The 20,750-nt window shown below is 44.4% G+C and overlaps 1 protein-coding gene across 5 annotated transcripts in view; it reads right to left on the reverse strand.

Annotated features, from left to right (window-relative positions):
- Window positions 1–10,345: 10,345 nt before the first annotated feature.
- Window positions 10,346–20,750, reverse strand: part of DIP2B (disco interacting protein 2 homolog B) — a 261,827-nt gene continuing 251,422 nt past the window's right edge. For all 5 annotated transcript variants that reach the window (XM_030939864.1, XM_030939863.1, XM_010385341.2 and 2 more), the window contains 3 exons: window positions 20,087–20,264; window positions 18,137–18,260; window positions 10,346–14,436 (listed from right to left, as the gene is read on the reverse strand). In XM_030939864.1, the coding sequence (XP_030795724.1) occupies window positions 14,184–14,436; window positions 18,137–18,260; window positions 20,087–20,264 (555 nt within the window). In that variant the 3' untranslated portion in view covers window positions 10,346–14,183. The remainder of the gene's footprint in view (window positions 14,437–18,136; window positions 18,261–20,086; window positions 20,265–20,750) is intronic.

Below are 20,750 nucleotides of genomic sequence, written 5' to 3' on the forward strand. Positions count from 1 at the left end.
CTCCCCACCCATGGCTTCCTATCTCATTTAATTTATTGAATACTGTACTGAAAGTGGAAAACAGAATGATTTTATGGGTACTCAAAAGTATGGTTCCTACTGACTGCATCACTTTTGCACCATTGTAAAGTTGAAAAATTGTAAGTTGAACCATCATAAGTCAGACTGTATTTTATTCCTTTTGGTGCTATTTCAAATGTAATTGTTTTATGTATTTTATTTTTGGAAAGTTCCTTGCTAGTGAAAGAAATAAAATTGATTTATATTGCTCTTGTATTCTTCAACCTTGTGAAAGTCACTTATTCCTTTTTTTTAGTGTTTTCTTAAATTTTAAAACATTTTTGTAGGTACATAGTAGGTGAATATATTTCTAGGGTACATGAGTTGTTTTGATACAGGCATGCAATATGAAATGAGCACATCATGGAGAATGGGGTAACCATCCCCTCAAGCAGTTATCCTTTAAGCTACAAATAATCCAATTATATTATTTAAAAATATACAATTAAGTTATTGACTATAGTCACCCTATTTATTCTAGTTGCGTATTCTTGTACAAGCCATTTTATCTGTGAATAGAGATAGCTTTTATTCCTCTTTTCCTCTGGATGCCTTTTATTTCTTTTTCTTGCCTAATCACTCTGGATAGACCTTTAGTACAACATTGAATAGAAGAGGTGAGAACAGACTTTCTCTTCCCTTGTTTCCAATGTTAGGGAGAAAGAGCATTCAGTTTTTCACTATTAAGTGGAGTGTTACTGAGTTTTTCACAGATGGTCTTTAACAGATTTAGAATTCACCTTCTTTTTTTTTTTTTTTTTTCCCAGAAATGCAGTCTCACTATATTGCCCAGGCTGGTCTCAAATTTCTGGGCTCAAGCGATCCTCCTGCGTCAGCCTCCCAAAATGCTGGGATTACAGATGTGAGCCACTGTGCCAGGCCCACCTTCATTTTTGAAGACAGTTTCACTGGATATAGAATTTTGAATTGACAGTTTTTAACTCCTAGCAGCCTCAATGTATTCTGTGTTCTCCTGGCTTCCATAGTGTTTAATAAGAAGTTGGCTATCATTTGTATCATTGTTATCTGGTATGTAATATGTCATTTTCCCAGGCTTCTTTGAAGACTTTTGCTTTATTTAAGTTTAGCAGTTTGCCCATGACTCTGCCTAAGTGGTTTTCTTTATATTTATACTGCTTGCTGCTGCTTGAGCTTCTTCAGTCAGTAAACGTATGTCTTTCCAAATCTGGGAAGCTTTTGCCATTATTTCTTCACATATTTTTATGTCCCATTCTCTCTCTCCTCCATCTGGAACTCCAATTACAATAAGTTAGACCAAGGGCCGGGCGCGGTGGCTCAAGCCTGTAATCCCAGCACTTTGGGAGGCCGAGACGGGCGGATCACGAGGTCAGGAGATCGAGACCATTCTGGCTAACACGGTGAAACCCCGTCTCTACTAAAAAAATACAAAAAATTAGCCGGGCGAGATGGCGGGCGCCTGTAGTCCCAGCTACTCGGGAGGCTGAGGTGAGAGAATGGCGTGAACCCGGGAGGCGGAGCTTGCAGTGAGCTGAGATCCGGCCACTGCACTGCAGCCTGGGCGACAGAGCGAGACTCTGTCTCAAAAAAAAAAAATAATAATAATAAGTTAGACCACTTAATATTTTCCTACAGGTCTCTGAGGCGCTATTTTTTTCTCCAATTTTTTTTCTCTTTGTTCTTCAGATTAATCTATTGATCTATCTTAAAGTTCAGTTATTCTTTTTCACCTGAGGTCAGGAGTTCGAGACCAGTCTGGCCAACAAACCTCATCTCTACTAAAAATACAAAAACTAGCTGGGCGTGGTGGCAGGTGCCTGGAATCCCAGGTACTCGGGAGGCTGAGGCAGGCAGAATTGCTTGAACCTGGGAAGCGGAGGTTGCAGTGAGCTGAGGTTGCACCACTGCACTACAGTGAGACTCCATTTCAAAAAAATAATAATAAATAAGTAAATAAAATGAAATAGCCGGGCGCGGTGGCTCAAGCCTGTAATCCCAGCACTTTGGGAGGCCGAGACGGGCGGATCACGAGGTCAGGAGATTGAGACTATCCTGGCTAACACGGTGAAACCCCGTCTCTACTAAAAACTACAAAAAAAACTAGCCGGACGTGGCGGCGCCTGTAGTCCCAGCTACCCGGGAGGCTGAGGCAGGAGAATGGCGTGAACCCGGGAGGCGGAGCTTGCAGTGAGCTGAGATCAGGCCACAGCACTCCAGCCTGGGTGACAGAGCGAGACTCTGTCTCAAAAGAAAAAAAAAAAGAAAAAAAAAGAAAAAAGTTTGTCCAAATTTTATAATTTCTATCTTTAGGAGGGTTAATCTAACCAAGTTACTTCATGATTATCATAAGCTAGATAGGACTCTTGTTTTCTGTTCATCTTTGTCTTCAATGATCTTGTCAAAATGTTTTTAGCTTATCCTGTATTTTCTCCATAGATTATCATTTTATCTCTAAATATTAATGTTTTTGTTCTTTTGTATCTAATTCATATAGCTCACTTATTTTTCTCTAACTATGCTAGCTATAATCTCATCTGGGACCCAGACTAGGATAATTTGAAGACTGGGCTCAGCTGGGAGTATTGACCAACGCACCTAAACATAGTGCCTCTTCAGAGCTTGGGCCTCTTACAACATAGCAGCTGGGTTCTAAAAGGGAGCATCAGGAAAGTCAGCATTTTAAGCTCAAGCTGCTGCTCATCCACGCCAAAAGTCATGCACATCATTTCGGCCACATTCTATTGATCAGACCATATTTGAGGGGAAAGGACTGTACTTCTTGATGAGGGAATGTCAGGATAACATTGCAAAGAGCACATGGGATGGAGTATAATGTGTGAAGATATATTGGAAAATGCAGTCTCCACATTAGCAAAGCAAACCCAATGGTGTATAAGAAATAAAGATGATCAAAAGGGGTCAAATCAAGGATGGTTCAATATTAGAAAAATCTCTGGCTGCTACAGATGTGTAAAGAAATTAGTAAAATCTATTTATATAATACATCTTAACCAGCTTAAAGGAAAAAACTATGTGATCATCTCATAGATCCAGGGGGAGGAAAAAGATAAACTTCAACACTCATGCAAAAAATCCAGCAAGCACGGAATAAACTTTTTTTTGAGATGTAATCTGCCTCCGTCACCCAGGCTGGAGCGCAGTGGTGCAATCTCAGCTGACTGCAACCTCTGCCTCCGGGTTCAAGCAATTCTCCTGCCTCAGCCTCCTGAGTAGCTGGGATTACAGGCGCCCGCTACCACACCTGGCTAATTTTTGTAATTTTTAGTAGAGACTTCACCATGTTGGCCAGGCTGGTCTCCAACTCCTGGCTGCAAGTGATCCACCTGCCTCAGCTTCCCAAAGTGCTGGGATTACAGGTGTGAGCCGCCGTGCCTAGCCAGAATAGTTTTTTTTTTTAATTTTTTTAAGATGGGTTCTCGCTCTCGTCACCCAGGCTGGAGTGCAGTGGCGCAATCTCAGTTCATTGCAACCTCCGCCTCCTGGGTTCAAGTGATTCTCCTGCCTTAGCCTCCCAAGTAGCTGGGATCACAGGTGCCTGCTACCATGCTCAGCTGGTTTTTTTTTTTTTTTTTTTTTTTTTGTATTTTTAGTAGAGATGGGGTTTTATTGTGTTGGCCAGGCTGGTCTCAAACTCCTGACCTCAGGTGATCCGCCCCACCCCCGCCTCCCAAAGTGTTGGGATTACAGGCATGAGCCACTGCATGTGGCCTAGACTTCTTTAACTGATAAAGCATATCTATCAACAATATACAGTAAAAAGAATACACAATGGTGATACTTCAGAAGCACTACTAGAACAGTCAAGACTATGAGGAGGATATTCACTTTATATCACTTTCTACTCAGTTGTGGTTTATGCCACTAAGTTGGGGTGGTTTGTTACACAGCAATAAATAACTGAAACACTGAGATTTTTATTTTTATGAGACAGGATCTCACTTGCTGCCCAAGCTGAGTACAGTTGCACAATCATGGCTCACTGCAGCCTCAAACTCCTGGGCTCAAGTGATCGTCCACCTTAGTCTCCTGAGTAGCTGGGACCACAAACGCGTGCTATCATGTCCAGCTATTTATTTATTTTTCTTAGACATAGGGTCCCATTAAGTTGCCCAGCCTTGTCTCCAACTCCTGGCATCAAGCCATCCTCCTACCTTGGCCTCCTGAAGATTACAGGTGTAAGCCACGATGCCTGGCCTAGATTTTATCATTTTGTATCTTTTCTCAAGGGAGATTGATTTAGAATTTTTAAAAACTGCCTTAGTGTGACTTTGGTATCTGACTTATACTAACTTGGTAAGATTAGTTGGATGGCTTTTTCTTTTATATATGAAAAGAGGATTATTTTTTGCTTTGTGAGCTGAGTGTGGTAAAATTCAGATTTTCTATTTCTTGAGTGAATTTTCAAAGTTACATAATTTTTAGAAAATTATCGATTTCATTTAAAACAGAAATTTACTGAAAAAATAATCCCTTGAAATAGAAGCACAAGTGCTGTATCTGTAGTTAGTTATGTTCCCTTTTGTGTTTCCTACTTTTTGTGTACATGTGTGCATGCCTTTTGTTAAATGGGTTTTACTGTGATTAGAATTATTTGTAAGAAACCAGTTTCTGGTTCTGTTGAAACTTTTTTCTGTTTTCTTCCTTTTTAATTAATGTCTGCTTTTGTCTTTGTTATTTTCTTCTTTCATCTTTCTTAGTGGGTCTTTTTATTCTTTTCCTAGATTCTGAAACTGAATACAACTAATTCATTTTGTTTGTTCTTCAGTGCTTGCCCTGTGAGCTCCCACTTACCTGCTTCTTTAGGAACCACCATCATTTCCAAAGTCTATGTTCTGCTTTGTCAGGTCTGTCTGACCATGGGAGTTATTTATAGAAATGATCTCAGAAATGAGTGTTCATCTTTGGAGACTGAGAATGGAGATTTCAGAGAAGTGAATGAGGTCATCAGGTAGACTTTTATTAATAGCAACTTCTATTAGGATCTTGCTTGTACTCAGTTTTATTTGAAAAAGTGTGCTTCCTCCCTTGCTGCCAATCCTTCCACCTGTTCACTGGAGTCCGTCCGCTCCAGCTTCCTCAGTGACAGTGACCTCGCTTTGTCAGTTGTCCCTTATTGCTCTATTTAGAAACTTTCCCTCTATTCCAGCTTTTTCTCCTGACACGTTTATTTCTTCCATCTTTAAAACAGTCCCCCGGCCGGGCGCGGTGGCCCAAGCCTGTAATCCCAGCACTTTGGGAGGCCGAGACGGGTGGATCACGAGGTCAGGAGATCGAGACTATCCTGGCTAACACGGTGAAACCCCGTCTCTACTAAAAAATACAAAAAACTAGCCGGGCGAGGTGGCGGCGCCTGTAGTCCCAGCTGCTCGGGAGGCTGAGGCAGGAGAATGGCGTGAACCTGGGAGGCGGAGCTTGCAGTGAGCCGAGATCCGGCCACTGCACTCCAGCCTGGGCAACAGAGCGAGACTCCGTCTCAAAAAAAAAAAAAACCAGCCCCCCCTTGATTTTACATCCCCCTTCTAACTACTGTCCTCTCTTTCTCCTTCCTACTTGCAGTTACAGATAAAGCCTCTGGAGAGAGGCCTCTGTTCAGTCTCACCTCCCAGCACTTCTCTCCTGAACCAGTTTTTAGGTTTCTGCCCATACAGTTGCACTAAAACTCTCTCATCAAGGCCACCAGGGACTCCCTTGTTGCCAGGTCCAGCAGATGCCATCCAATCTCTGTTCTACTCAGCTTTGTTGTGGCCGTTGGGTTGTTGAGCACTCCCTCCTCTTTGATTTTGTTTTGGAGATGGAGTCTCGCTCTGTCGTCCAGGCTGGAGTGCAGTGGTGCGATCTCGGCTCACTGCAACCTCCGCCTCCTGGGTTGAAGCGATTCTCGTGCCTCAGCCTCCCGAGTAGCTGAGACTACAGGTGCCTACCACCATGCCCAGCTGAATTAGTATTTTCAGTAGAGACCAGGTTTCACTATGTTGGCCAGGCTGGTCTTGAACGCCTGACCTCAGGTGATCTGACCGCCTCAGCCTCTCAAAGTGCTGGGATTACAGGCATGAGCCACTGTGCCCGGCCCTCACGAACCTTTAAATGCTCTTGTTCGCCATGACTCTGATCCTTTTCTCACTCTACATGTTCTTCCTTGGCAATATCATCCACTTTGAAATGTTGTCTCCTAAATCTACAGTTTTAGGCCAGAGCTCTCCTGAGGCAAAGACCTCAGTATTCAGCTGTCTGTTGAACCTCTTCACCTGCATGTTCCACAGCACCTCAAAGGAACAGGACCAATATGGAACACAGTGTCTTCTTTCCCAAATCTATTCCTCCTGTTTTCTCCCCTGCCTTGGTAAATGGCCCCACATCCACCTAACCCCCAAGCCAGAAATCTAGGCGTTATTTTGAATTCCTTCTTCCTTACCCTGAATATTCAGCAGTTGTAATCTTTTTTTTTTTTTTTTGAGACAGAGTCTCACTCTTATTGCTCAGGCTGGAGTGCAGTGGCACAATCTCGGCTCACTGCAATCTCTGCCTCCTGGGTTCAAGCGATTGTCCTGCCTCAGCCGCCCCAGTAGCCGGGATTACAGGTATGTGCCACCACCACACCTGACTAATTTTTGGATTTTTTTTTTTTTTTTTTTTGAGACGGAGTCTCACTCTGTCGCCCAGGCTGGAGTGCAGTGGCACAATCTCGGCTCACTGCAAGCTCCGCCTCCCGGGTTCACGCCATTCTTCTGCCTCAGCCTCCCATGTAGCTGGGACTACAGGTGCCCACCTCCACACCCAGCTAATTTTTTGTATTTTTAGTAGAGACGGGGTTTTACCATGTTAGCCAGGATGGTCTTGATCTCCTGACCTCGTGATCCGCCCGTCTCGGCCTCCCAACTAATTTTTGTATTTTTAGTACAGATGGGGTTTCATCACGTTGATCAGGCTGGTCTTGAACACCTGACCTCAGGTGATCCACCCGCCTCAGCCTCCCAAGGTGCTGGGATTACAGGTGTGAGCCACTGTGCCCAGCCAGCAATTGGAATCTTAATGCCACCAAAGTTTTTATGCATGGCCTCTCTTCTCCATTCTTACTGCCTTGGTTGAAGTACCTTGCTCTATGTCTTAGTCTGTTTTGTGCTGCTAAAACAAGATACCTGAACCTGGGTAGTTTATAAAGAACAGACATGTATTTCTCACACTCCTGGAGGCCAGGAAGTTCAACATCAAGACACTGGCAGGTTGGCTTGTATGGTGAGGGCTGCTCTCTTTCCAAGACAGTGCTGTGTTGGTGAAGGGCAGAAGGCAAGCGAGTCAAGTGCTGCTGCATGAAGCCTTTCATAAAGCTCTAACTCCATTTGTGAGGGAGAAGCCATCATGACCTAATGACCTCTTAAAACCATCACCTTGGCCATTAAGTTTCAACAGAAGAATCTGGAGGGAACACATTCAAATCATAGCACTCTATCACTGTGGTCAATGCAAAGGTCTCCCAACTAGTCTTTCCAGTTTTATCTCCTTTTCGCTATCCATTACAATCTCTGGTTTTATTTCCCTTTCCCTATCCATTCCTATCTTATTGTTTTTTCTTAGAGACAGGGTCTTGCTCTGTCACCCAGGCTGGAGTGCAGTGGTGCAATTATAACTCATTGTAGCCCTGAACTCCTGGGCTCAAGAGATCTTCTGCCTTGGCTTCCCAAAGTACTGGGATCACAGGCGCGAGCCACCATGCCCAGCCCCAGTCTATTTTCTATGTGACTGCCAGAATAATATTCTACGTTGCAAATCTGAGCATGTTATCCCCCTGCTTAAAATCCCTCATTAACTCCCCTTAACAAAGTCCAAAATTCTTTTTTTTTTTTTTTTTGAGACGGAGTCTGGAGTCCAGGCTGGAGTGCAGAGTGCAGTGGCTGGATCTCAGCTCACTGCAAGCTCCGCCTCCTGGGTTCATGCCATTCTCCTGCCTCAGCCTCCTGAGTAGCTGGGACTACAGGCGCCCGCCACCTCGCCCGGCTAGTTTTTTTTATTTTTAGTAGAGACGGGGTTTCACTGTGTTAGCCAGGATGGTCTCGATCTCCTGACCTCGTGATCCACCTGTCTCGGCCTCCCAAAGTGCTGGGATTACAGGCTTGAGCCACTGCGCCTGGCTCTAGTACTTTTAAAAGGGCAGTAATCCCTTCACCAGGGCACAGCTTTCGTAACTTAATCACTTCCCAAAAGGCTCCACCTCTTAATACTATCACATTGGCTCTTAAGTTCTTTTTTTTTTTTTTTTGACACCGAGTCTCGCTCTGTTGCCCAGGCTGGAGCACAGTGATCACGGCTCACTGCAAGCTCCACCTGCTGGGTTCATGCCATTCTCCCGCCTCAGCCTCCCGACTAGCTGGGACTACAGGTGCCCGCCACCATGACCGGCTAATTTTTTTGTATTTTCAGTAGAGATGGGGTTTCACTGTGTTAGCCAGGATGGTCTCTATCTCCTGACCTTGTGATCCACCTGCCTCGCCTCCCAAAGTGCTGGGATTACAGGCGTGAATCACCACGCCCGGCCTTAAGTTCTAACGTATGAATTTTGGGCAGACACATACATTCAAACCACAGCAATCCCAATAATGAATTCTAGTTCCCAGAATATGTGACTCTGCCTTCCTGCTATTTTTTTTTTTTTTTTTTTTTTTTGAGACGGAGTCTTGCTCTGTCGCCTAGGCTGGAGCGCAGTGGCCGGATCTCAGTTCACTGCAAGCTCCGCCTCCCGGGTTTATGCCATTCTCCTGCCTCAGCCTCCCGAGCAGCTGGGACCACAGACGCCTGCCACCTCGCCTGGCTAGTTTTTTTGTATTTTGTTTTTTTTAGTAGAGATGGTGAATTGTTAGCCAGGATGGTCTCGATCTCCTGACCTCGTGATCCGCCCATCTCGGCCTCCCAAAGTGCTGGGATTACAGGCTTGAGCCACCACGCCCAGCCCCTGCTCACTATCTTATCTGGCTGTCTCATCCTCTGAAACCCGGGTCAGAGGTTTCCTACTCCTCACTATCCTCCCTTACCATCAGACTATGTGCCTCACCTGTCTGCTCTCACAATGCATGTCTGTTCTTAACCCTTGTATTGTATTGTGATTGTTATCCTATATCTCCTTGAGGGCAGTGACTTGGTATTTTTTTTCTCTCTGGCTTCAGCTCTTATCACAGTGCTTAGTGGGTAGGCATAAATGTCTATGACATGAAAAAATGTTCTCAGCTGCCAGAGTAGTCTGGAGCAATGAAATAATTCAAGGACCATTTTCGGTGTTTGAATACATGCACAATTTGATGGGCTCCCACCAAGTTTCTTGAAACCAGGAATTAGAAAAGCAAATGAAATATCATTTTAGGAAAGCTAAAATCCAGCCTAATTATAGATTAGAAACAATTCAAGTTTAGGCCAGGCGTGGTGGGTCACGCCTGTAATTCCAGCACTTTGGGAGGCTGAGAAGGGCAGATCACTTGAGTTCAGGAGTTTAAGACCAGTCTGGCCAACATGATGAAACCCGGTCTCTACTAAAAATACAAAAATTAACTAGGCATGTTGGCACATGCCTGTAATCTCAGCTACTAGGGATTACTTTGGGAGAATCACTTGAACCCAGGAGGCGGAGGCTGCAGTGAGCTGAGATCAAGCCACTGCACTTCAGCCTAGGTGACAGAGCGAGACTCTGTCTCAAAAAATTAAAAAATAAAACACAACTACCAAATACTACATGGGTGGGAGGAAGACTAAACTATAATTATTACCTTGAAAAGTCCTGACAACAGGCTCCTTAGTTTTCAAAGCGACACCCTGATTCCCTGACCTAGTATCCTTTAATAATTAAGCGCTGACTCTGGATCTCTGTGCTCACTTTCCTTAGACCACCCCAGCTATCAATGGGTCTCACCATCTAAAGTTAAATTTATTTTTTTTTTATTTTTTTATTTTTTTTGAGACGGAGTCTGGCTCTGTCGCCCAGGCTGGAGTGCGGTGGCCAGATCTCAGCTCACTGCAAGCTCCGCCTCCCAGGTTCATGCCATTCTCCTGCCTCAGCCTCCCGAGTAGCTGGGACTACAGGCGCCCGCCTCGTCGCCCGGCTAGTTTTTTTGTATTCTTTAGTAGAGACGGGGTTTCACCGTATTAGCCAGGGTGGTCTCGATCTCCTGACCTTGTGATCCGCCCGTCTCGGCCTCCCAAAGTGCTAGGATTACAGGCTTGAGCCACCACGCCCGGCCTAAAGTTAAATTTAAAATCTATCAATTCCTTAGCCTCCACCCAATGTGTGAAGGATTAAACAGAATCAGGCATCAATATTTATTAACACAAGACAAAGGAAACACATTCAATGAGTTAATAGAACACTGTCCAGCCAGATGTTAAATTTAAAAATGTATATCTAGTCTAACTTCAAATAAATAAAAAAAACTTTATACATAATTACACAGTACTGTAGTTTGAATTTGACACGGGTAAATATCTTGACAGAAAGTAAACAAAACAGCATTTAGGACTAAAAAATTATTCTTGTATCTTTACAGTCTCTTTCTCTGGACAAGTAACATAGCCCATCTACATACACCTAAACCAGAAATGTTGTATGAATGATAAAGAAAAGGCCTATTGTGTATTTGGAGTACTGCAGCTTCTTGCTCCAAATACTGTTGCTTTTAAATCAAAGCAGACAACAAAAACAACACTAAGGCATAGATCTTGTTGGAGTTTGAGGATGAGGTGATAACTCCTCATTGCTTTAGTCTAAAAGATTCCTGGATATTCAAGGAAAGTAATTTATTTGGCCAAGATATAGAGCACCATGCCTGGGGCAGAGGCCTTAATAGAAAACCTAAGGCCTCCGGCCCTTGTTGAGTCAACAAAAGCATTAAGCAAGCATTGCCCAGGGACTCAAGTAAGGAGACAGACGCCAAGTGACCAAGACAGGCAATGGTCCCTAAACAGCCTGAGGCAACACAACTTCATAAGGAAAGGACCTGGCACTGGGGAGACCTGGCCCTTTGTGAGGCAGGAAGTAAAGACTGTGGATTCACTGATGCTGATTAGCATGCTGGTCCTTCCCAGGGTGTCAGTGAACTCCTAGGGCCTAGGAATTTTCCTGAGGCAGCCCCTTCCTGATCTGCTTCAGTTACTTCCGCTGAGAACTAGAAAGAGGTTCAGAAACCTTCAGACCAAGAGATTTCTCTTAACTGAGACAGGGGCTTGTTTAGTTTTTTTCCACAGACATTAAAAACCCAGACAGAATATGTTCCAGAGGACTGGAAAGGCCGTGTTTCTATTAGTAATGGTCTTTCAGGCCTGCCTTAAGAATCAGCTCCACCACAAAGGTGCTACTTAATGTGGATAGAGTAGGAGGAGCACTGTGTCATCAAGAGAATATTTTCTTACTCGAGTCTGTGGCACAGCAGATTTTAAATCTGCAGGTGATCCCACAAACATCATCTAAGCAAATGACTGGGCTCTCCTCTCCCTCCACAGGATGCTTTCCCAGAGTTACTGATGAAGTTCCTCAAGGACAGTTCTTAGCCTTCCTTCCTCCATGAGCAGATTCTGGCTTTGGGGGACATGCAAAAGATCAATAAAGCAGAAAGCAAAAAAAATAATAATAATAAATTAGAGGCCTGAGGAACTACAAAACTAGATAATCAGCCTCTAAGTAACTGGGAGTTGGCCACACTTTGAGATTAACGGAGTAATGTATTTGAAGGAATGAGTATACATCTGCACTGTCTAACATGGTAGCCACTAGTCACATTTGGCTACAAAGACTTGAAATATGGCGATGGTTTGGACTGAGATGTGTTTAATGCACACTGAATTTCAAAGGCCTAATATGAAAAAAAGTAAAATACCTCATTAATAATTTTTATATTGATCCTATGTTGAAATGATAGTGTTTTCAAGCTATTGGGTTAAATAAAATATATTTAAATCAATACCATGGGTTTCTTTTTACTTTTAAAAAATGTGGTTACTAGAAAAATTTAATTACAGATGTGGCTCTCATTATAGTATTTACAGTGGACCATGCATCTCTAGATGCCTATACCCTAATCTGTGTTAGTAAGAATTATCAAAGCAACCCACAGAATAGCATCTAACCATAACTTTTAGAACTTGGGGATTATAGAGCTAGACTTATTTATATTAGCTTCAGGATCCCCTGCTTTGTTTAGTGAATCATTAAAAATGGTTTTAAGAAAATTACTTTCCAAGTATCAGGCTGTGTTCTCTGCAAACCAAACCATCTCTAGACACTGGGATTTCCTGTGTGCCCCAATGTAAGTGCTTTTTTTCCTGTCCATCCTAGGACTTCCCTCATCATGTGTAAATTAATTCCATCGAAATGCTGAAAAAGAGATCTGGAACTGGCAAATGTCCTGAGCTCTGCCCTCTGTGGAGAAGTGGGGAGGAAAAGAGGATTACGTGAAGGGAGTCACAAAGTGGCTTTTAGTCAGAAGGCCGTGTAATGGCAGCCCCAGAGCACTGCCACCGCAAAGGAGCTGGTCTTTGCATTATAAACCTTATTTTCAGGGTAATTACAAGTCTTAAAAATTGTTTAAAAACATACTTAGTTTACATGATGTTACAGTGGGGTAAATAATATGTATTATTAAAATAGTCTAAATATTTACACAATAGACCAGAGTGGGTCAAAGAGAACCATTCTGCTTTAACAAGTTAACTCTTTTCACTTTTGAGTACTTTTTCATTTTTAAAAATATTTCTGTTAAGAAAAAAATAATAAGATTTAACTATATTCAAATACATGAAGTATCAGACCAAAGAAAGGAAACCGAGTCAGAGGCCAAACTCAGTCCTGTCTCATTCTGCTTGGCCTGGGCACCACAGTTATTTCAAAAGAATTTCCTGCATACGTCAGACCTCCCCGGTTTCAGCATAAGCCTGGCTGCTTTGGCAACCCAGATTGGTCAGTTTTGTGTAGTTATATGGCCTTACAGTTCCATGTGACGGTGGATCCCCACTGCCTTCCTGGCCTATCATTCTTGTTTTAAACCCCCTGCCCTCATGAACTGGAAGAACAGAGGACACTCCTCAGTTTTCAGAAAAGAGAAGTTCTGTGGATAAACTGTAGACACAGTTTACAATGGGCCTGGAAAAGAGGAAATCCTAAATTCTTACATAGTCACTCTAAATCTGAAAGATCGTTTTAAAACTGGGGCCAGAGTAAGTTATCGTGGTTCCTTAGAATAGGGTGGGCTCTGATGAATCTTAGCTTTGTGTTAACATTTTGATTTTTAAACTGAGATTTTCAGCTTTTAGAAACAAGCTGAATTCATAGAAGCCTAAGCTGATTCCGGGAATGCGAGCTTTAAAAACAAACATAGGCAGCTCTAGTTTATAAAATATACCAGCCAACAAAGACAAAGAACAATGTGCAGCAAAACCTGCCAACAATTTGCACTTTTTAGTTACCTAATCAATTACACAACATTAAGAGAATATTGAAATTCTCTCAAAGTAGAAATGTTTCTACTGTGGTTGTTATAACTATACAAGCCAATTCTTCAAATCTCTAGCTGAATTATGTGTATTCTTATGTACATGTTGTAAGACACTGGTCAAAATGTTTTATAGTCAATAATTATCTATATAAAGTAATTCTCATAGTCAGTGGGTTATCTGATTTGCTTACGGGTTGACTGAAAGAAAGCTGAGTAGTTCCATGTTAACAAACCCCACAGAACATCTAGCTACGGCAGAATGGCAAAATACAGTACGGAGTGGGGAACTGTGTCACTCAGACTACCCCTTTCATGTGAATTCATTAAATTCTCTTAGAAAATTCTAAAACGGCATTAGATAAAAATACAAGTATATACAACAGATGAAAAAAATGCAACATGCATGTAATTGCTTTAGTAACGTGCTGCTCACGCTGTATCAAAGCACATGTCTACCAAATGTTAACATTTTTTTCATTTGCCCGCACAGAATTCCCCTTTCCTGTGTGTTTTATGATTGCAGAATCCCACAGGATGAGATGAAGAATATCATGTAGCCATCGCAGCTTATTTCACATCGTTTGAAAGCCTGCTCCTAGCCAGAGGTCTTCTGTCTTTGTGATTCTTCCGAATGGCCCCCTGCAGTCCCCACAAAGCTGGTTACATGTTATAAGCCACGTAGATGGGGTCTAACTGGTCAGCTAGGAAGCTATCACGGAGGTGCATCCTCTGCTTCTCTCCTCTGGAGTTGATCGGGATGACACCTGGGTCCACCACAACCACGACGCCAACGATGAGGTAATGCTCTTCCAGGACCACGTTGGTCACTAACGGGACCAGATCTAGGGCTTCCTGTTCAGAGCCGCACAGTTCCACAACCACCACAAGCAAGTTGGTCCACGTGAACACGGCACTGAAATTTCAATGACAGTTCGTTAACTTCTCACTACATTTTTCAGTTATGTTTTATAGCATCTGTCCCAGACTTAGCCCATTTCCCCGCCTTCTCCCCTCAATCCCAACCAGAAGGTCAGCAGTCATGTCTACAATATATGACACCTTTTAACTTCACCTGATAAGACCGAGGGAAAAATTATATAATGAATATATATATAGATATATGCGAGACATCCTGCCCCTGTGAACACAGCTGAGTCGTCCAGAATCTCCTGGGAGTTTGAAAGTGTAATTTAAAGTCGTCAGGCCAGGCATGGTGGCTCACGTCTATAATCCCAGCACTTTGGGAGGCCGAGATGGGCAGATCACCTGAGGTCAGGAGTTTGAGACCAGCCTGGCCAACATGGCGAAATCCCATCTCTACTAAAATACAAACATTAGCCAGGTGTGGTGGCGGGCACCTCTAGTCCCAGCTACTCAGGAGGCTGCGGGAGGAGAATAATTTGAACCCAGGAGGTGGAGGTTGCAGTGAGCCAAGTGTGAGCCACTGTACTCCAGCCTGGGCAACAGAATGAGACTCCGTCTCAAAAAAAGAAAAAAAAAAGTTGTTAGCTGGTCATTTGAACCAATGACATGGATTTGAATATTCTGGGGTAGCCAGGAGCATGGAGCAGAGAGAATCCCTCTTCAGGGAGGCAAAAAAGAAAGAAGGGAATGCCCATATGGCTCTAGAAAGTAAGGGGACAGTGGTTCCTGACAGCCTTACCATTTCCTTGTTTCTACCTTTCCTGAGACCCAGAGTTAGTTTTTTTTGGCACTTCTGAGATAGCCAGGTATTCTTTCACTTAAGCTTTTTTGAAGGGAGCCTGTTATTTGCCCCATAAGAGCTTTGACTAATATAATATTCTTCTGTTCTTTTTAGACTAGTGTGCAGTAGTGAGAAAGAGGAAAAGAGTAGAACGAAAGAGTTTGATTGGTTTGTAATTGACTATGAACAATCAATTGAATTAACTCACTACCTTCAGAACACCCTAAGCAGTATTCTTTTTTTTTTTTTTTTTTTTTGAGACGGAGTCTCGCTCTGTCGCCCGGGCTGGAGTGCAGTGGCCAGATCTCAGCTCACTGCAAGCTCCGCCTCCCGGGTTCCCGCCATTCTCCTGCCTCAGCCTCCGGAGTAGCTGGGACTACAGGTGCCCGCCACCGCGCCCGGCTAGTTTTTTGTATTTTTTTAGTAGAGACGGGGTTTCACCGTGTTAGCCAGGATGGTCTCGATCTCCTGACCTCGTGATCCGCCCGTCTCGGCCTCCCAAAGTGCTGGGATTACAGGCTTGAGCCACCGCGCCCGGCCCCTAAGCAGTATTCTTAAACCCAACAGGAATACAGTCTGTCTGACTCACATGAGTTATTAGTGCCCCATGTGCAAGTGTCTTCTATTGTGTAAAAGGACCATAAGCCACTTTCCACCGGGTGGAGTTACTGGGTTAGAAGGTAGGGCCTGACTTGATATGCAGGCCTAAACTGCTTTAAAAACAGATTCCAGCTGGGCGCGGTGGCTCACGCCTGTAATCACAGCACTTTGGGAGGCCGAGGTGGGTGGATCATGAGGTCAGGAGTTTGAGACCAGCCTGGCCAATATGGTGAAACCCCATCTCTACTAAAAATACAAAAATTAGCCGGGCATGATGGTGTGCGCCTGTAGTCCCAGCTACCTGGGAGGCTGAGGCAGAAGAATCGCTTGAACCCGGGAGGCAGAGGTTGTAGTGAGCCGGGATCGCACCACTGCACTCCAGCCTGGGTGACAGAGTGAGACTCTGTCTCACAAAAAAACAAACAAACAAAACAAATTCCAATAATTAAAAAAGTACACAATATCGGCCAGGCGCGGTGACTCACGCCTGTAATCCCAGCACTTTGGGAGGCCGAGGTGGGCGGATCACTGGAGGTCAGGAGTTCAAGACCAGCCTGACCAACATGGAGAAACTCCCTCTCTACTAAAAATACAAAATTAGCTGGGCGTGGTGGCACACACCCGTAATCCCAGCTACTAGGGAAGCTGAGGCAGGAGAATCCCTTGAACCTGGGAGGCGGAGGATGCAGTGAGCCAAGATCGCGCCATTGTACTCCAGCCTAGGCAACAAGAGCAAAATTCTGTCTCAAAAAACAAAACAAAACAAACAAACAAAAACCCCACAAAAGTACACAATTACACAATATCTGGTTCTATTAAGAGTCAAATGTCTAAAATGACAAAGTAACCACGGCACCCAGCTTCTCTGGATGCTTTCCAGATGTCTAAAGATGTTCTTGTCTTGGTCAGAATCTTGTTCAGGTCTAGGGAGAGACTCCGATGAAGACAAGAGCATCTTTTTTTTTTTTGAGACAGAGTTTCGCTCTGTTGCCCAGGCTGGAGTGTAGTGGTACAATCTTGGCCCACTGCAACCTCCACCTCCTAGGTTCAAGCAATTCTCCTGCCTCAACCTCCCGAGCAGCTAGGATTACAGGCGCCTGCCACTGCACCCAGCTAATTTTTGTATTTTTAGTAGAGATGGGGTTTTGCCATGTTGGTCAGGCTGGTCTTGAACTCCTGACCTCAGGTGATCCACCCACCTCAGCCTCCCAAAGTGCTGGGATTATAGGCGTGAGCCACCACTTCCGGCCAACAAGAGCATCTTTAGACAAAGAAGTATCTGGAAAGCATGAGCAACCATCGAAAGAACTGTGGCTGTTTAGCATGGGGAAAAGTGGGGACACATTCACTAAAATACGCAGAAAACAAACCAAACAGATTCTGTATTGGTTAAGAACCCAGAATGAAAGCCAGTAGGTAAACACTACAGAGATGTTTTTTTTGTTGTTATTTTTTTGAGACAGTCTCAGTCTGTCACCAGGGCTGGAACGCAGTGGCACAATCTTGGCTCACTGTAGCTTCAACCTCCCAGGCTAAAGTGATCCTCCCACCTCAGCCTCCTGGGTAGCTGGGACTACAGGCATGCCACCACACCTGGCTAATTAAAAAATTTTTTTTGTAGAGATGGGGTTTTACCATGTTGCCCACGATGGTCTTGAATTCCTGGGCTTAAGTGATCCACCCGCCTTGGTCTCCCAAAGTTCTGGGATTACAGATGTGAGCCACTGTGCCCGGCCAAACCACAGTTTTAATTTTACAGATTTTAAGTCAATACATTGTTGGATGATCCTTTATCAGGTAAAATGTAAAATTCCTACAAAGAGCAGGAAACTGGATGAGATAATATCAACTACCCTTTTCATCTGCTTACCACTTAATAGTTTACAAAGCACATTCTCATTTGATGCTTCTGATAATTAGGAAGTAGCAGAGGGAGTGTTTTACAGATGAGAAGAGTCTTTAAGCTGGTTCTTTCCACCATATTACGCTGACTTCCAAGAGATCAACGATCTTTTAGTCCCTTCCCATTATGAGAGTCTATCACTAAAAAAGGGCTCAGTTCCAGCATTCCACAGAAGGTATCACAGTATTCCCTAGGGGCCTCATGGCCTCATCTGGCTCCTGTGGATAGGCCTTGTTGGCCACAGCAGATTGCACACCCAAGACAAGAATCAGTCTATCTCCTTACTCCTCCTGTGGAGCTCTATGTTTCAAGGTAGGTATGTGGTCCCAATGACCAATTAATTAGATGAGTTGAGATTATGACTAAAGCTGAAGTGGGAAGCACAGTGTATGCTGGGGGAGTTACCATTCAGCAATGCTTCTGTGGATCCGGGACACCGAGGTCTCAATATCAATCGGGTGGTATCGTAATCCTCTCAGCTCCAGTGTTTCATCCAGTGCTCCCACCACATACAATGCATCATGACGCTCTGACAGAAAGAAAAAGAGAGAAATGTGGCTCGGACATATACTGAGTGTAACATAACACTGGAGTCCAGAGCACAGGGGTCAGACTGCCTGTCACCTGGCTCTGCCTCTACCAGCTGTGCAACTCTGGGCAAATTCCTTAAGGCTCTGAATCCTACTGCCCCTCTGTGAGATGGGAATAATAATCAATGGCTGCTGTGAGGATTTGTGAGTCAATTCATGCACAGTAGTTAATATGATATGTGGTATATTGTAAATGATACCAGAAATTAGCTATTATTATTATTACTACATGTTAGGAACTGTGTTATGTGCTGGGGAGACAAAGCTGACAACACCCAATTCCTGCGCTGAAGATCCTTACAGTTGAGGCAGGGGAAAAGATACACAAAGAGGCATTCCATTGTAATGTAGCAAGCCCAGCGACAGGAGTGTGCATGAGTTTCGGAGGGGCAGAGGACATCACTGAGTCCAGCTCAAAGGGTCAAGGAAGGCTCCTGGAAAAGCTGAGGGCAGAGCTGAGCTTTTAAGGACAAACAGGACTCAGCCAGAGGGGAGGGGAGGAGGAAAGAGAGGAGTTGAGAGGGAGAGGAGATGAACGAGTGTCATTCTTTCTAGGTAGCTTCATGGAATACAGATATAAAGATGAGGGTTGTAGAACATAGGGGAAACTAGTCCTCGTTTCTAACAGGCTTGTAATCCAGCTAGGATACAGAAGGAAGATGACTTTGCAGTAATTTCTGGAAAAAGGCAGATTTCTGAAAAATTCAGCAAAACAAAGTGATTTAAGCTGTTGGAGTGAAAAGGATCAGGAGGTCCAGCAGAGGCTCCCATCACCTGGTGAGCTCATGAAGACTGATGACAAAAACAGAAACACAGCAGTGAATGACTAATGGGTGCTTCCTGTGTGCCAGGCACCGTTTTTGGCATCTAAATGCATCACGTCCTTTAATCTCACATCATTTCCATGAGGCAAGAAACATAGTCATCCCCATTTTCTAAGTAGGAAACAGAGGCTAAGTGATTGCTCAAGGTCACCCAGCAAACGCAGAGGTGGGCTCAAAACCAGGGCACCAGGCAGGGATGCCACCCTCTGCTCCACTGGGTTGCCCCTGCCTCTCCATGAAATCTGGGGAACTATGGACGCTGGTCAGTATGGAACTATGGAGAATTTAGGCCTTTAAAATCCAGCAGGTTATATATATATCACTTCAAGTGCAGGATATAGTCAGTGTTGGGTATTTTTAAATGGCTGTGAGTGCCAGTCTGGAAGAAAGGGTGATGGCAGGCAGCAGTGAAGCCGTGACAATCAACTGGGCAGAGGGTGACGGGAGGGAATCCTTATACCGGAGGCTTGGCCAGGAAGCAGGCTGTGTCCAATGCAAGACACCGAGGCACTGCGATACCTCAGCAAGATGGCTCCTTGGAACTGACGCCCTTCTCAGGGAATAGGGCCGTTCCTCCTGCTTCCCAAGTGGTGTGCAGGGTAGAAGAGATACAAGATGTAATGCTTGTCCTGGGTGGGGAATCAGCCCCGCAGGGACTGAAAGTCTGTGTTTAGCTAGGGACGCTCACTCGCCATCAGGCACATCTCTCTGACTCACAGCTCGGGATGCTCCTGGGCTCGCCCCAAGCGCTCACCTCTTAGACACTCTTCGTGGGGCAAAGCATGACTCCAAATGAAGAGAGAGTCACTTATGGGTTTAAGAGTCACAGAAGGGAGTAACTAGATACACACACTCCACAATCCAAGGGAGGCTGAAGGAGGTCAGCTAGTGCTACAGAAACACAAAGCAGGGTCAGTGGGGAGGAGTTGTTGCACAAGTACCTCCAGTGGCCGCTGTGAGCTCGGTCCGGCGGACAAAACCAAGGTATCCTGTCCGAGCCCAGAGTGTTTGAGCCGCATCTCCAAAGCTGAGGCGAGTGTTGAAATGATCAGCTTGAAGAGTCTCACTATCGTAGATGGTGTAGTAGCCGCTGGCTGTATGGGGACTGTTCACCCAAATCTACAAGAAAAGTGCTTTGGTCACAACTCACTGGGGACACACAACCGTATTAATTCTCTTGGATCAGGTTATTTGATTTTTTAAATCTCATTTTTATATTAACAACAACACAACTGCATCAATAAAGGCAGCTGACATTTACCAGGTGCTCATCATGTACCTAACCTCCATCCATCCAGATATATACGACATGACAACACAGTTCACACAAGGTTGTTCCCATTTTACGGATGAAAAAACAAGGAGTTAACAAATTCACCTAACATGCAGAAATGAGGAGACTGGCACCCATGCTCTTGTGGCTCCTGAGGCTGTGCTCTCACCCGCAAGGCTACCCTGCCTCCCTGGCTCACCCTCCTCCAGAGTCCCACGAACACATCAGGGATCATTTCTGTGCTTCTGGGGTAACTGTGGAAGCCCACAGGGAAACACCAGGGGGTGTCTGAGTTTATAATATAAACAGCAATAGCTAACAATAATGTTACT

Source organism: Rhinopithecus roxellana, chromosome 10, assembly GCF_007565055.1.
Source record: "Rhinopithecus roxellana isolate Shanxi Qingling chromosome 10, ASM756505v1, whole genome shotgun sequence".
Lineage (NCBI taxonomy): Eukaryota > Metazoa > Chordata > Mammalia > Primates > Cercopithecidae > Rhinopithecus > Rhinopithecus roxellana.